Source organism: Lontra canadensis, unplaced genomic scaffold, assembly GCF_010015895.1.
Source record: "Lontra canadensis isolate GAN:19392208 unplaced genomic scaffold, GSC_riverotter_1.0 scaffold23, whole genome shotgun sequence".
NCBI classification, from domain to species: Eukaryota; Metazoa; Chordata; class Mammalia; order Carnivora; family Mustelidae; genus Lontra; species Lontra canadensis.
This window is the reverse complement of record NW_022631017.1, coordinates 22,821,127-22,837,298: the sequence shown is the minus strand read 5'-3', so window position 1 is coordinate 22,837,298 and position 16,172 is coordinate 22,821,127. Positions and strand designations below refer to the sequence as shown.

The window sequence follows — 16,172 nt, the reverse complement described above, 5'->3', positions numbered from 1 at the left end:
TTTAGGCAATTGTGAAGCTTTCAAAGCATACAAACTGATGTTATGATAAATCTGTATTTTAGGCATCTTCCAACAAGGCTTCTTAGATGATTTGAAAACATTCAACAATAAAATAAGAACTTGTCTCCAGGATAGGCAGCTATCAAAGTCAGTGGGAGACACATTTTGGTTAGTTATCAAGAGTTTCACAGAAAGCCAGTTTGAGTGAGTTCAAGCTCCAGGGGTGCCTGAATGGCTCAGTTTGTTAAGTGTCTATCTTCTGTTCCTGTCATGATCCCAGGATCCTGGATCGAGTCTCGGACTGGGGCCTCTGCTCGGCAGAAAGCCTGCTTCTTCCTATGCCCCTCACCCCACTCCTGTGTTTGTTCTCTCTCTCTCTTTTTCTCTCAAATAAACAAATAGAATCTCTCTTAAAAAAAAAAAAAAAAAGAGTTCAACCTCCAAAAACTGGTTTACGCACTGTGACTTTTTTTCTTGCCAGTCACAACCATCACTTTCTTTTTGTTTGTTTTTTAGTAACCTCTACCCCCCAGTGTGGGGCTAGAAATCACAATCCTGAGATCAAGAGTCACGTGCTCCACTGACTAAGCCAGTCAAGGGTCCCACAACCATCACTTTTTTCAAGATGTAGCTCAAAACTAGTCAGCCCCCAAAAGCTTTTCCCTCTAACTGTACTCCACCATGACCGAATACTTTGTTTTCTATTCTTTCACATTAAAGAGATGTGCGTGTGTGCAAGTGTATTATTATACATGCAATTGTACATATATATTATGCACACACACATACACAACAATATAGTTTGTTTTCTCTTTTTTTTTGTCTGTTAAATTCAAATGTAAATTACTAACTCTCCCGTATCTCCCATAGAATAACTAGCACTGTATTATACACTTAATAAATGCTTGCGAATGACAAAATGAATTCTTTGCTTTAGTTTAAGAGGACTTCAGCACTGAAATGAGCCCCTATGTTTGTGTGGAGGTTTTAATGGCTCATTTTCTTGTCAGACTTCCTCTGGTTATGAATGCTGTGGCAGCACCAACAATGTAAAGGGAAGATTTTATTGGAGAACATTTGGAGGATTAGAAAAATCTCCAGAGCCTTGGAAGTACCACACTGTGGGTTCAGAATTCTATTTCTTTCTGTCTCAAGATCAGACTAAGCAGAGAAGAAAGATGGCAAGATCCACAGGGTTCCATATGTGGAGCTGGCCCCGAATCCCCTTCAGAAGTAAATAGGAGGAAGGAAGGAGCATAATCATTAGAGGATTTATCATTCAGCTGTGTTAATTCTCCTCGGGCTGCAACTTTGCATGAGCTCTTAACCCTGCAAAATGTATTACTGAATACATGATGAATTTAATTAGTTGTAAGAGTTATCCTCTTTCCTGGTCTTACTAAAATAACAAACATACAAAATACCTCAGGATAATTGGTCCATTCAGACCAAAAGAATTCAAACAGTATTCAATGAGATACTATATTGCTCATACCTTTATTCCTTTTTCCTCTAGTGAGCCAGGAGAGAGAGAAAAAAACAAAACAAAAAAACTTTTTCTTTTCTTTTCTTTTTTTTGCCATGGAAATTACTTGCTAGTATAAAGGGTGGATAAGGCACCCTATAGTGTTCCAGAAAAGATAATTTATCGACCACATTACTATGAAGACCCCGATTTTTTCCCCTCTGAGTTCAATCTTTTATTAATCATTAGACTAGGCTTTTTGAAATTGAGGAGAGACTCTGAAGTCAGAATACACCAGTTCTGAAGTGACTGTCACTGTCCCCATCCCTCCATCTCTATCCAATTCACACTTTTATGATTGGCTTCCTTTTTGACCCATGCTTGTTAATTATATCCAGCTGTAGGCAAATTGCTCTTCCAAATTGGCAACACCGAGCTCTCAAGCTGCTCAAATTTTTTTTTTCTTCCCTGGATAAAACCTTTGGAGCATGCATTTTCTTGACTAGTGTTTCTGAACTAATCCCAAGTTATGGGTTTTTTAAAGGGTTCAAGGGACTCACAAAACAACTCTGGTTTTGAATACAGTGCATTTCTTCCATTTGATCCAAAATTACATAAGAACATATAGCGAGAGGAGTTTCTTTAGAGACTTAGGCACACAGCCATCACTATTCAGTTTGTCCCTGGATGTTCTGATGTCAATATCTAAGTAGTAATTGGCCAGGTCCCAGCACTACTCCAGGGAGCAATTGGGCTTTGCCCTACAGTGGAAGACCCACCACCGACCCAGAACAACAGTTTCACAGACATAACAGGCACTTTTTTTTTTTTCCTTTTCTGGAAGTCCCTGCTCTGTTCAAGGGCTTTCTTATCAGAAATTCCCTGCCCATCCCTTCCTGAATATATACATACCCTTGCAAGAATATTACAGCAAGGAAATACTTTTCGGTTGTTTTTTTTTTTTTTTTTTTCTTTTTTCTCTTTGCAAAGAGAAAATAGAAACTCATTTCCACCTGCCTGCCTAAGAGGCACAGTATGGTGAATTGGCATTGAGGATTTTGCCTCTAACTCAAATGAACATTTTTAGAGATGAGAATGAAGTGCATAGTCATTGGCGGGAAGTTCGGAATGAAATTCGTGGTCAGAATGCCCAGGTCCAAGAGATAACTCTGTTAATGACTAGCATAAAAACTTGGCTAATTTTAATCCCTCAAAGCTTTGGTTTTCCTTGTCAGTTAAGTGAAATTAGTGATAGTACCTGCCCTGGCTTCAATCTTCCTGGGGTTTGAGAGATGGAGGATAGATTGTGATCATGTGGGTGAATAGGCATTACAAACTGAAAAGCATATGTAAGCAATTAATTGTTATTAACAAGCTGAGAATATTATTGAATTGCTTATAAACACATGCTGTGGGTACTCATGGTCTGTCACTGGGTAAATAAAAACTTTGCTTCAGCTGGGTATAGATTTGTGCCTAATCCTTCAGTGGAATGAAAGAAGGAAACTAATATTTACTCAGCAACTATTATCATCCAGGCCCTTTCATATCTCTATAATTGAATTTATATCTATATTAAAAATCTATATACTTGACCCTTGAACAACTTGGGCTTGAACTGCATGGATCCACTTATATGCATTTTTTTAAAAAAATGAATATAGTGCAGTTCACTGTAAATGTATTTTCTTTTATGATTTCCTTAACATTTTATTTTCTCTAGCTTTATTATAATAATACAGTGTATAATACATATAACATACAGAATATATGTTAATCAACCATTTGTGCTAGCCATAGGTTTCTGGTCAATAGTAGGCTATTATTAGTTAAGGTTTTGGGGGAGTCAAAGTTGTATGAGGCTTTTTGACTAAGCACTGTGCAGGAGGTCGGTACCTCTAACCCTTGAGTTTGAGTCACTGTATTTCATTTAGTTATCCGAAAATCTGATTGATTAGCCTCATTTTCATATGAAGGAATTGAGATATAGAGATATTAAATGTTACCTGACAGTGCTTTCCAAACTCTGTTCCCTGAAATCTTACTTGTGAGAAATACTTCTTTATTAAAGAGTTCCATAGTCCAAAACTTTGAGAAACTTTGCATTCTTTTCCCCTCTCCAGATTCACAGTGCCTAATACCATATTGATAACCATGGAAAAACTACTATAAAGAAAAGAAGACTGTTTTGGTAAAGGAAAACTTTTAACTTTGTTCAGTTCAGTGTTCTCCAAGCTTATCTGATCTTCAGACCCTATTTTCCAAACATACTTGGCAAATTTTGATAAAACTGGGATTTCACAGAAAACATTTTCTCAAATACAGATCTAAATTCATGACTGGAGTTACTGTGTGGTAAATCTGCAATCAGAATACAAACCTATCCTCTTTAAAGGATATACTCTCACCATATACTCCAAATGGTAATAAAATAGAGAAGGGCAATTATGAGATTTTATTAGTCTATATCTACTACTAATTTTATCAATATCATGGTTAATTTTTTTCCATTCTTCATTATTTCTGTTGTAATTGTACTACATTTTGATTTTTGTCTTCTAATTTTTTTATTGTAGTAAAACATATATTGCATAAAATTTTACCATTTTAACCATTTTTAAGTACGCAGTCAGTGGCATTAGGTACACATCGTTGTATAACCATCACTACAGTGTATCTCCAGAACATTTTCATCTTCCCGAACTGAAACTTTGCACTGTCTTCTGATGTTTTTTACCCAACATTTTATTATATGCATTTTCTTATGTTGCAACTTGCTCCTTTTTTTTTTTTTATAACTTTCATTTCTAGCGGCTGTGAGATATTCTATCTATCTAATGTTTGTGAATCTGCATATTGTTAGACATTTATGTGATTTCCACTTTTCCTTTTTGGAAATGACAAACACCTTTGTGTATATACCATTTTTCATATTTTGGCTTATTTCCTTAGAATAGTCAGTAGATCAAAGAATATGATCATTTTAGTCATTTTAAAATACATGTTGACTAACTTTTTCTAAAAGTTATGCCAAATTTATTATTCTTCTGTGGATTGATTGATATATTCATTTATTCTATTTTCTGTGAAATAAACGGAGATCTAGTAAGTTCTAAATACTTGCCAAATACCTTGTGGAGACAAATATACTCTCCTCAAAGGATTTCAATCCACTCTGGCCAGCATTAGTTATTATGGCCAGCATTTGTGACAACTAAGGACAAAAGGACCGATTTACTCATCTAAAAGTTTAATTTATTCCTTTGACTTCTGTTGAGAAGTCATTCTTGCTAGTTTGCTGATTCCTTTTCAAGAATTTTCTTGCCTTTTTCCCCTTACCCACTTTTCACTCATAGAAGTGCTGATGACCAAATTACTTAATCCCTAATCTTGTTTCCTCATTTGTCAAATGGGAGTAATAATTGTACCAATGTCAAAGAATTGTTGTCTGAACTCAGTGAGACACTGCGTATCTTGTCAGAGCCTAGCGCGTTCTAAGTGCTCTGTAAACATTGCCCATTATTGTTATTAATAACAGGATAGTAAAGTGAAATGAATCTTCTGTCAGTTGACCCAAGGAATAAGCAAGGTAAAAACTGTGTGTGGACACTCCCCGACACCATATGTCAATTTTTCAAACAAGCATTTTGTGTGCTTAAACAAATCTACCAAGTCATGAACTTCCTTCAGCTTTCTTTCAAGAAAGTATTAGTATATGGGTGGTGGGTTTTTGTTTGTTTTTCATGAGGTATATTCCTGTTAAATTTTACGAAGTTTTGCTTACTCCTTCAAAAAGAAAATATATGACCTTCAGTATTTTATTACTTAGGATTTAGGAATGTCCCTCAATCAAAGAAATACGAACAGTGATATGTGAACAATTCTAAGTTAGTGAGTTGAAAAAAAAATTATACCCTGTACCCTAAGGAAAAATGAATTTTACTGTGCTGAATTGAATTGAAAAGCGTTGGGCTAGTCAGTGTGCTAATGAGCCAGCCAGAAGACTCCAAATTCTGTTTAATCAAGCTTCTACTCTTAGCAAAATTTTTTAAAAGTCTTTTTCTTCCTGATTTTATACATATATATGTATATATATGTATATACACATACATATATATATTTCCGTTTCTATCATAAACTTGGTCATTAATAGCATATATTTAATTTGTATAGAGGAGGGATATATTGCTTGGTAAATGAATTATATGAATGTTAAATTGTATTTCACGTTGTCTTGTTTACAAAGGCTGAAGATATGAGTACCTGACAGATGTCAATCAATAGATTCTGTTGTTCTAGGAATTGTATATATGACAGTAAAATTCTCAATAAAAATATCTATTCAATTGTGACATTTATTTTATTTGAAAATTTTACAAAAATGAATATAGTGCACAACTAAATAGTCTTCTCACAGAAGCAAGTAAATGTGGCATATGGTGAAACCACTTCAAGCTGCTGAAGAACTAGCAAACTGTAAAATACTTTACTGTCATAATAGAACATCATTTTCCTCCGGATGAAATCATTGGTTGCCATTTTCATTGTCAATGGAAAGTCCTTTTGTTAAATACTTCTGTCTTAAGTACCCATTAGATATTAAAAACAAAGCAAAACACCTTTTCTACTCCAGCAGACCTACGGGAAAAGAAAACATACTAAGCCCTGATGCAGTTCTTAGGTTCTTCCTGAGGGAAGAAGCGGAAAGAGGCCGGAAGGTTTCAGAACAACAACCAAAGTCAGCGAAGCAGAGAGTAAATCCAAATACTGGGCAAATGACAAGTAAACCAGAAAGGAGACACGCCAGCTGCTCACACTGGAAAGTTACCGAACGTTTATTTTGGTTCAAGTTTTATTTTTATATCATAAGGAATAATAAGTTTTCTGTAGGGGTGGGGTGTCTTAGTCCTCATTACAGGAATAAGGAACAGTGAGTTTTCCATGCAGGTGGGTGTTGCCTTAGGGCGCTTCTACACTCGCGCTTCTTCCTACCGGCATCCGCTCCGGCGGGACCTCCACCCAGGGACACAAGCCCAGGGAGCCTCTGATCCGGCGTTGGGGCTTTCTCCGCGCCCGTCCTCTGTGGTCCCGCTACACGGCTCACCAAACACTCGCATCTCAGACTCCCATTTCTGCAACAGGGCAGCCAGCGGCGCGGGTCCCCTTTCCCGCCCGCTCGCTCGCGCGGCGGCGGGCGGCGAACAAAGGCGGCGAGAGGCGCGGGGCGCGCGGCCGTGGCTGGCGCGCTTCTCTCCGGTAGGAGGCGGCGGCGCCGCGCCCGAGCCTGCATTCCTCAGAAGCTCCCGGAGCCCGCGGGGCGACGTCACCCCCGGCTCCGCCCCCGTCCCTCCCCGAGCAAAGTAACTCTTGACTAACAGGAGCCGCCTCCGCTGAGCATGGAGAGCTGCTGCCGCAGCCGGCCGGCGACGCAGGCGACGCTTGCGCCCCTGAGGTAGTTTGGGGACCGCGAAGAAGGAAAAAGTGCCGGCGGGCGGCAGCGGACTTCCCGCCCTCATCCTGCGAGGCCCGGCCGGCACCTCGGTAGTGGATTTCGCGGCGATTCTCCCGGCAGCTCTTTGCAAAGCTGCTTGAAACTTCTCCCAAAGTCGACATGGATACGGCGGCGGCGGCGCTGCCTGTTTTTGTGGCGCTCTTGCTCCTCTCCCCTCGGTCTCCCCTGGGGTCGGCCCAAGGCCAGTTCTCCGCAGGTGAGTGGCCCGGAAGGTGGGCGTGGGAGCGGGAAGGGTTTCCGAATGCCGGACGAATGCCCCCGGCCCGGGGCTCGCGGGGGCTGAAGCCGGCTTTCGCCAGGGCCGGGGTGGGGGGCACGGATTCGGGGGAAGCTTTGGCGGCCCGGGCGGGGGCACAGGGCAGAGGGAGAGATGTCCCCAGAGTTTGTGGTAGGTGGGACGCGGGGCACCGGGCTGGGCGCCACTTGGCTCAGGTAACTTTCATCTCCGCGACCCATTGTTCCTCTCGGAGGCTCGCTCGGGGCCAAGGCTGGCAGGGCTGTCCGGGAGTGTGGGGAGACATTGCTTTTCTTGGGAAACTGGTAGCCTCCGCGGCCAGCGCACGCTGCACCACGCTGGGGAAGAGAGAAGGAAAAAGTAGTTACGACTCTGGGGACGGGCTACTCTGTTGCTCATGGTGTGGGCTTGTTGCTGTCTGCCTCTAGAGCTTTAAAGGGAAAGAAAAAAAAAAAAAAAGAACCCCCCCCCCCCCCCGCCCTCGGAAGCCATGGTCAGAAATGTGGAGATTGGAAGGGACTGACCTCCGCGCGCTTTGCCAGGTGCTTTTTGTCCCGGGAATAACCTCCCTTGACTATTGTCTAACTACTTCCCCGTCCCTCCCCCAGCCCCTTTCTCCTCCCCCAGTGTTGGCTGCTCCTGGTTTTGCCCTGTGGGTTAGGGCGCTGCGTGGAGTACGTTCCCTGTGTGTGCTGGCGGAGCCTGTAAGGTATTTTGAAATATGATTCTAAGGACGCACACCGAGCCGTCCTGGGCAGCGAGGTCTGGGTGCCGGACGGGGGAAGCCTGACCCCGGCTGTGGCAGCCGCTCCTCCAGCGGAGGCACGGCGAAGCTGGCGCGGTGACCCCCGGAGCCCGCCTCGATGCTGGGGGCTTCGAGCGACAACCGGCTGAGCCCAAAGGGAGGGATGTGGTGTGGTCTTGCAGGTTGGCTCTTTGGGTTCTTGGTAAAGCCACTCAGAGAAGTCCGTGGAACCCCGTCTCTCCCAGTCCCGTCCTCTACGCTTCCAGTTTTGTTATCTTTTCTGTTAGTTGCTTCTTTCGTTCTCTCCTCTGGGGGCTCTGAAGTTTCACCAGGTGGATGCTGGGGAGCGGGCTCCCGGGCGCTTGTCTGCTGCTCGCCGGTCCTGACAACTTTTCTGGCCAGTTCACCCAGCTCAGCTTGGCTGGCAAGCGCATTTGCTGCCCTGGGTCTTGGTGCAGATGGAGACACATTGGTGGCCGAGGGGTGACGGAGAAGACCCGGCAAGTGACAGCCGCGCTCTTGGCTGAGGCCGCAGAATGCGGAGAACGAACTTACTTTGCGCTTGTCAGTTTCTCTCCTTGTTGTGGCTGCCCTGCTTCCTGGAAATAAACTCAGATTGTTGTGATCCCGAGTAATGTTTATTTCCCTTACATCCCCCCCACCTCCCCTGTAGAACGCTGTAAAAGGAGTTAGACCACAGATTCAGGTGACAGTATGTGTTGTGCACTAAGGCATATTATGAAATGCAGCATGTAGAGGAAAAGCTGTGTATATTGGTGATGTATGCAGACGACAGATCTATGCAGTGAATGATCCGATGGCTTAATTTAATTCTTTCTGGAGTAAGCATTACTGCTGAATGCATCTCTGACATATAATGCTGGTTGGTATTGGAACCATGCTTGATGGAAGTCATTATATGCAGGCAAGTTAGAGTGGGTATTGATTTCTGCACAGTGTTTGTCACTGCATTGAGAGCCTACGCTTCAAAAGGCATGTAGTTTGTTAATTGAAAGTTTGGATTCTACCAGTTGCATGATTAGATTTACATGTATTCCAGAGTTGCAACTACTAATGTCTCAACTGCTGATGGATATATTTTCAGCAGTAAAGAAACTTTTATATTTCTCCTTTCAAATGTTATTTACCTTTTAGTAAATACTAAACTCCCTCCAACAGAATGTACAGATGAGCTTTTTTGAACCTGGAGTTTAGGTATCTCTAGTGAACAATTGTGTTCTTAGATATCCAGTTCTAAGTAATTTTACCAAATATGCCTGGCTTTGCTTTAGTAACAAAGCAAAACATTTGATTTTATGTTACGTTTAAGTAAGAGAATGTGCAGTCCTAATAAATGCAATTCTTGTAGGACTGTATCTCAACAAATTTGCCATTCAGGATTTACATATATGCCCAGAAATGAATGCTTTTTATTCCCCCTATTTAAAGTCAGATTGTGAATCTGCTTTTCATCATGAATTGAAAGTTTGTCTTGTAAACATTTTCGTGTTCTGGTTATCCTAAGCCATTTGATATTCTACTGTCATCAGATTTTATGGCAGTCAGATTTGTTGTAAATACATAGATTCAGAGATTGAAGGTGTATACTTTCTTGCTGTTTTTTACTCTTAGATTCTACTTTAATGAACCGTTATTTCTTTTGAGAAATTTGAATAAAATGTTTTAAAAGTCTAAAACAAATATATATTCAGAATTTTTAAATATCCTATTCAATAGGTCTTTTAAATCACATCCATTAAGGCCAATTACTACTTTTAGATATTATCATGTGGTTTCTAATGAAGTACACTTCAAAAGCAAATTTTGAAATATAAGGATTGTTGGATATGTCATATACTCATCCAGTGTGCTTTCTTTAAACCACAAATTTAATAATATTTTTATCACTGTGACTTTTTCCTTAGCTTTTGGAATGAAAGTGAAAAAATGCTGCATGTTGCATGGTGAGTCTCTTTAAAACCAGAACAGCCTGTAAATATCAACTTATGTTATTTTATCCTAATCTTTCACTTAAAATGATACCAATGTCATATCTGGGGAAACTGAGGCATAGAAGCACAAAGATGCACTGACATTCATGGGATTATGTAGCTGTTATCTCTTCATATTATAATGTAAGACAATATTCTGTCCTGGGACTCAGATGCCTGACAAAACCAGTCACACAGAAGTTACTTGGAAACTCAGCTTTCTCATCTGTAAAATGGAGATAATAATATCTGACCTTTCTACCTGGTTTTTATGAGGGTGGTATGAAATAATTTATGTGAACTGGCACTATAAGTTGTAAAGTATTATGCCGCTCTCTGGGGTGTAGGCGTCATACATTAAGGTAACTAAGTGCCTTGGCTTTAGTCTCCTTTGCTTGCTCCCACACTTGCCTAGTAAGGATGGGCTGTTTAGGAGTGTGTGTGTGTGTGTGTGTGTGTGTGTGTATGTTTCCTCTGCCAGTCATTCATTTTAATCATTATTAAACATAAATATCCTATTTGCCAGACTATAATTTTATCAGTATAGTGAGAGAAATTATTCTTTTTTTTTTTTTTTTGCTTATCTCATGTAAATTGTTATTTGAGCTAATCTGTGGAAAAGTCATTATTAACATTCCTAGTATTCTAGCAATAGAAAAAATATATTTTTAGTCATTTGTTTAGCTGTTTGTTAAACTGTTGGTTGTTCAGCTTTTTCATCAGAATATGGAGAAAAAAATATGCAGCATTTTAGATGCAGTCTTATCAATGACCTAGAGAGGGACTATTGTGTCTCTAGTATGATGTTAGCCTGGAAATGCAGCTCAGGATCCTTCTCACTTGATCTGGTTCCTGGCATGTCATACTGTAAGTGTGCCCTCAGACTTGATCCCTTATGACCTTGCAGCTCATCTAAACAATGCCCCTTTCCTGGTGTCTGACTCCTTGATGTCTCTGTATGTGAAGTTAATTCCTCTCATACTTACTACCTACTAGGAAAATATATCAGAAACATCTTGTTTCAAGGTTTGCTTGCTGATTTTCTGGTTTTGATTGACCAGAATTGCTCAGTCCCTCAGTTCATTAAAACTATAAATTCTAACAGTGGTAATGATATATAAGTGGACATTTCCAGGACTGCTTTTTCTCTCATTATTCTCCATATATCTGACTGTGCTGATTTTCCTGGATTGCAAGATGTCGTTTTGTGTCTGGCCTACCCAGACGGGAAGAGGCAGGTCTGGCTGCTATGTGGGCTTGGCATGTGTGCTGCTGACAGCTCTTCTCTTTGTATTCATAAATGCGAATTTGAAAAATAAATCAACCCCTCTGTGGCTCTGCCCCTCTTCCACACTCCTTCCCACTCTTCTTTAACAACAACAAAGCCCGCATGCATATACACATCATAGTCTTTTTGTTCCCGCTAAATATCTTTTGGTGCCGGACATGTTCTTAAAAACTGGAACTATGATTCAACCACTACCCAGAGCGAATGCCAGTTTTCCCATCAAATCTCATATTTATACCAGTGATGGTTTACTATACATTTTTATGGCCTTTAAAAAGCATTTAATTCGTGTGATATGGTCCTATATAGAGAACCTGTGTTGTTGCCTACCAATGCTTTTGAAGTGCCATGATCTAGGTCTGCTCAAGGTGGTATTAAAAACAGTGTAAGTCATGCTAAATATGGATGTACTTCTCAGAGGCATGGAAAATGCTGTCCTCATCTGCCCTGTGCTATTCCCATTTCCTCTACTTGCTCTTCATGGAGGGCAGGAAGAGGATTGCTTCACAACTGGGAGCAGGAAACATCAAGAGAGTTTACAGATTGTTCTTAAAGACAAAACAAAGAACACTAGGATTCTGTGTGTGTGTGTGTGTGTGTGTGTGTGTGTGTGTGTCCGCGCACGCGCGTGCCCACGGGCGCGCGCACGTGTGTAGGCACGCGTTTGATCTTTTATTTACTTTTCTCAAGAAGGAAAAAAGCACCTTATTTTTGATTTGTTTATTGGAGTCAGCCTTTGCCTTCGTCCAAACACATTCATTTCTTATTCTGTAGATGTAAAAATTTCCCTCTGTGTATTCCTCTCAGACTTTATCCTTTGATCATAGGTATTTGTTTTGTGTTCCTTTATCAAATGGTGTTTCTCTTTCCCTAAAAAGGTTATAATTGCTTTTGAACATGACTTGTTTTTTCACCAAAACTCATGCTGTTTGTCACGGGTTTACTGAACAATGATATCTTCACAGTTCATGATGTCTTAAACTAGTATTTGATGACAAAGTAAGTCAGTCTGTCCATCAGGCTAGTTTTAATTTTAATTGAAGACAGAAATAAAGTTGTAAATCCATGAAACGATATTTTAATGTCTCAGAGTGTTTGTGCTTAGGTATCTCTGAATGGAAGAGAGACTTTTCTCTTTGTAGGCGGGGACAGGACAAATTTGAGGACCACATTGCCTGTTATTTTGAGAATAGTGAGATAAGCATACAACTGTGCTTTGGAAAATGGAAAAAATGGAAAAAAAAAACATGTTTGAATCTTTGATGATCAGTGAGAACTCTGGAGGTAGTTTGTAAACTTTAGGCTGTGTTTTTATGAGCAGTGCTCTTAAAGAAACTTCATTCCACACACAGGTTTTTCTTAGTTCCATGAAGATTCTGTTGAGAGAGGGTTGTTTATTTTCCTGAAGTATTCTTAGGGGAATTCTTTTGTATTTAATATTTTAGTAATAAAAACTGAACGTACATAATTCAACTTAGTTTTGTGAGGTTTTGCAGAATGTTGAGGTTCTCGGAAAACAGTGGCCAGGGTGGAAGCTCGTATTGATCCTGTCGTGGAACGTTGCCATTTTACCACTCTACTCTGCTTGGAGTTTTTTGGCATTCTCAGCTGTGTGTTGATAATTCATAAAAATTATGAGTGGCTTATTTTGTCACTTACAATTGTTTTAGGAGCAAATTAAGTAGTCCTGAATGAAATAATCCATGTTTCCACTTTATATGATTGTAGAGCTCTGTTAATAAAAATGATGAGCAGGGCAGTGCTGGCTGAATTTTTCTACAGCTTAGTCATTCTAAGAGTTACCTTCTTAAGAGGAATGCAGATAGAAATAAGGCCCAATAAGAGTGTCTGGGTGAGTTATTGTTTGCATTTATTTTGCTGGGAAAGCTGAAAAATAAAAGGATGTATTTTGTAGATACACACCCACACATCTTAATAGTGATAGAACTTTATTGTCCAGAAGTTCAGATGAGAAGAAAGCTAAGGACACCTACAGATTGAATCAAACTCCTGTACTCATATTTTGGAAAGAGTATTGAAAACAGATAATTACTTTGCCTATTTCATAGATGAAAAAACTGAAATGGAAAAACGAACTATATAGTCTATAATATATTGTACTATACTTTTAATGAGAAAATAATATATAGATTGGTATCTATTTATATAAATCTTTCCTAGTGCAGCCTGCTCCTTACCAGCTGCTTGCCAAAGGCTGATTCTCCAAACCCTATCCAGAGCAGCAGCTGACCAGCTACAGAAATTCCCCTAATCCTTGTTGGGTGGTGGGGTGACCTAGCAGCTGCTTCCTATGGCCACAACTCCTCGATGTGATTCGCCTTAGGTCATTCAACAAATTCAAGAGTAGAGAGGGAGCCTTTCTTGTACCCTCACAGCCCACCTCGCGATTGGAATGGCTGACTGCCTCATGGTCAGTGGATTCATTAACTCCAAGGTGCCCTAGAATTTTGCTGCTTGAATTGTGGTCCATGCACCAGCAACGTCAGTCTTGGGAACTTGTGATGATCTTGTGGTCACTTATCAGATCTCTTCTCAGAGCTACTAACTCAGAATCTGCATTTTAATAAAATCCCCAGGTGATTTGCTTGAACATGTAATTTTGTGAAACACTGCTTTAGGACAAAGAAAGCTCAGCTAGAAAAGATTTGTCACATGCACTTTCCTGTATAATTGTAAGAGTATTGTGAAGGGATTAATTACAATATGAAACAAATTTCCCTGGAATCATATTTCTGATCAGTATTTTCTTAATTATAATTTAATGCCCTAGACATATCAAAACAACAGTAATATTCACCTTTTTTAAAAAAAGAATACTCAGACGATTTTAGAAGAAGTAGTTTCATAGGAGAATAAAAATAAGGCTAAATGGTTTTGACTATGAATGTGTTGTGTGAGGAATATTTAAAGGTAAAGATATTATCAAGGAACCAAACATAATATAGGCCAATAATTTTTATTTAGCATATTGATATGTTGATACAGGAAATGATATTCCCTCTGTAGTAATAGTAGAAGCAATTTCTTGTTTTATATTTCTCTTTTTCTTGTAAGTGTAATATAAGGATCTTTGTAATGAGGAGCTCATTTATGGGACAGTCAAATTTAATGAATGGGAGTTAGGTAGAATGCATTAAATATCACTGGTGCTCTTTTTACTATCTTTTGTGCTCATACTTAAGAACAGATTCTTGTCAGTTTTCTCAAGAGAAAAATTATGATGTAATAGACAGTGTATAGTATTCATGTCAAAACACGGTTTTACTCACATTTTATAGCTTGCTTTAGCATTCTTTTAGAAAATGAATTTTCCCAGAAGACCTAGTTGCCTTCTTATTAATGAGGCTGTAAGTGTGTTTTGTTATCCATTTACTATTCTAAACGTGTCTACTTTGGCTGGCTGTTTTAACAGTGAAGTCTCTGATTAAATCACAACTGCTATATTTGTTTTTGCCATTCACTAGCGATTCAGAATATACTGGAATAATGACATGGTTATGGCAGAGACTAATGAAAAACAAGAAATATAAATTAATGTTAACCCGTAATAGTTGGTTGTAGTATGCTATCAGGAGCTGGAGTTTGGGGCAAGGCACAGCAGAATTCTCTGCACGTTTGACAGGAAATGAAAGTCTCTTAACCTGTGTTGTTTGAAATACAAAATATATAGTTGCTAGATTCATAAATAAGCTACAAATCAATGATCTCCCCATTTACTTACTCTAGACACTGGCATTTAAAGGAAGAAGTTTAACTGTAGATAGATAAGTGCTTGAGTGGAGCTTAGTGATGGAGAAGAACCCAGAAAGGTACTTCCATACATCTTAAAGAGCTTTAGAGTCTGAAGAATCTGACTTGTTGCATTTTCAATTTTATTACAAATTCTAGAGCTTTCTCTTTGTACTACTTCTGCTTTTATTCTTGCCAGCAGTAATTAGGTTCATTTATTCTCTCACACGTTGGAGAAGAGCAGTTGGAAAACAACAGTAGGGACTGCCATGTGTTGAGTGCCGATGACCTGCCAGGCCTCATGGTCAATGTTTCACCTGAATTTACATCCTCGTGAGAATCCTTGAAGATTGGAATCCTTTCCACTTTGCAGACTGAGGACTTGAGAGGTTAAGTAATAACTTGCCTCAGGTGACAATGTGAGGAACTACTGGAACCAAAATTCATTATCAAATATATACATATATGTGGCAGTTAGGCATTTTTAAATTTAATTTAATTTTATTTTTTTGGGGGGGTTGCAGGCATTTTTGGTTTAGGCATTTTTTGGGCAGGAAACACAACTCAGACTGTTTACAACAAAAGAGGAATTTATTTTCTCTCCTAACTGATGATTCAGGTATAACTTGACATAGAGTTCACATAATTCCACTGGGGTATCACCTCTTTCTGCCCACACAGCTTCCCTGTGGGGCATTCCAGGAGGTTCATTCTCAGGCTCCATATATAGCATTGTAGCTTTGGCAGCTTCCATACCACGAGATTCTTGGTTCAAGTCTGGTATGAAATGTATACTTTATGTAGTGGTTGCACCTGCAAAGGCGCAGAAGTTAACTGATCAGATTCAGTGAATCAGAGGCTCCGGCTGAGGGGAGGTAAGTGCCCCTATTGGCTTAGTTCACAGGATTCTGGGTTCAGCTCTAGATCCTCACTGAGGTCACATGGACTGATGGGGGCACTGTGGATCAAACCATCAGTTATCAACAGATACAGGGATGGCTTCTGGAAATACCGCCAAACTACAGTGTGGTTGCTCAAGATGGAATTAAATGAGGCATAAGAAGTAAAAGCAAAGAAAGTAGGGTGCATCTTTTGAGGGGGAAGAGAGTATATGGTGAGGAAAAGACAGTTGCATCAGATGGTTCCCAGCTCTGGATCCCTAAGTAGTAATGTTAAGAAGACATGG

At 39.9% G+C, this 16,172-nt stretch overlaps 1 protein-coding gene across 13 annotated transcripts in view; it reads left to right on the top strand.

Annotated features, from left to right (window-relative positions):
• Positions 1-6,817: 6,817 nt before the first annotated feature.
• Positions 6,818-16,172, top strand: part of PTPRK (protein tyrosine phosphatase receptor type K) — a 549,502-nt gene continuing 540,147 nt past the window's right edge. For 7 of the 13 annotated variants that reach the window (XM_032862512.1, XM_032862508.1, XM_032862510.1 and 4 more), the window contains exon 1: positions 6,831-7,173. In XM_032862512.1, coding sequence (XP_032718403.1) covers positions 7,077-7,173 — 97 coding nt within the window. In that variant the 5' untranslated portion in view covers positions 6,831-7,076. Of the gene's footprint in view, positions 7,174-10,790; positions 10,816-16,172 lie in introns of those variants that run through there. The other 6 variants (XM_032862518.1, XM_032862504.1, XM_032862503.1 and 3 more) reach the window with 4 other exon arrangements.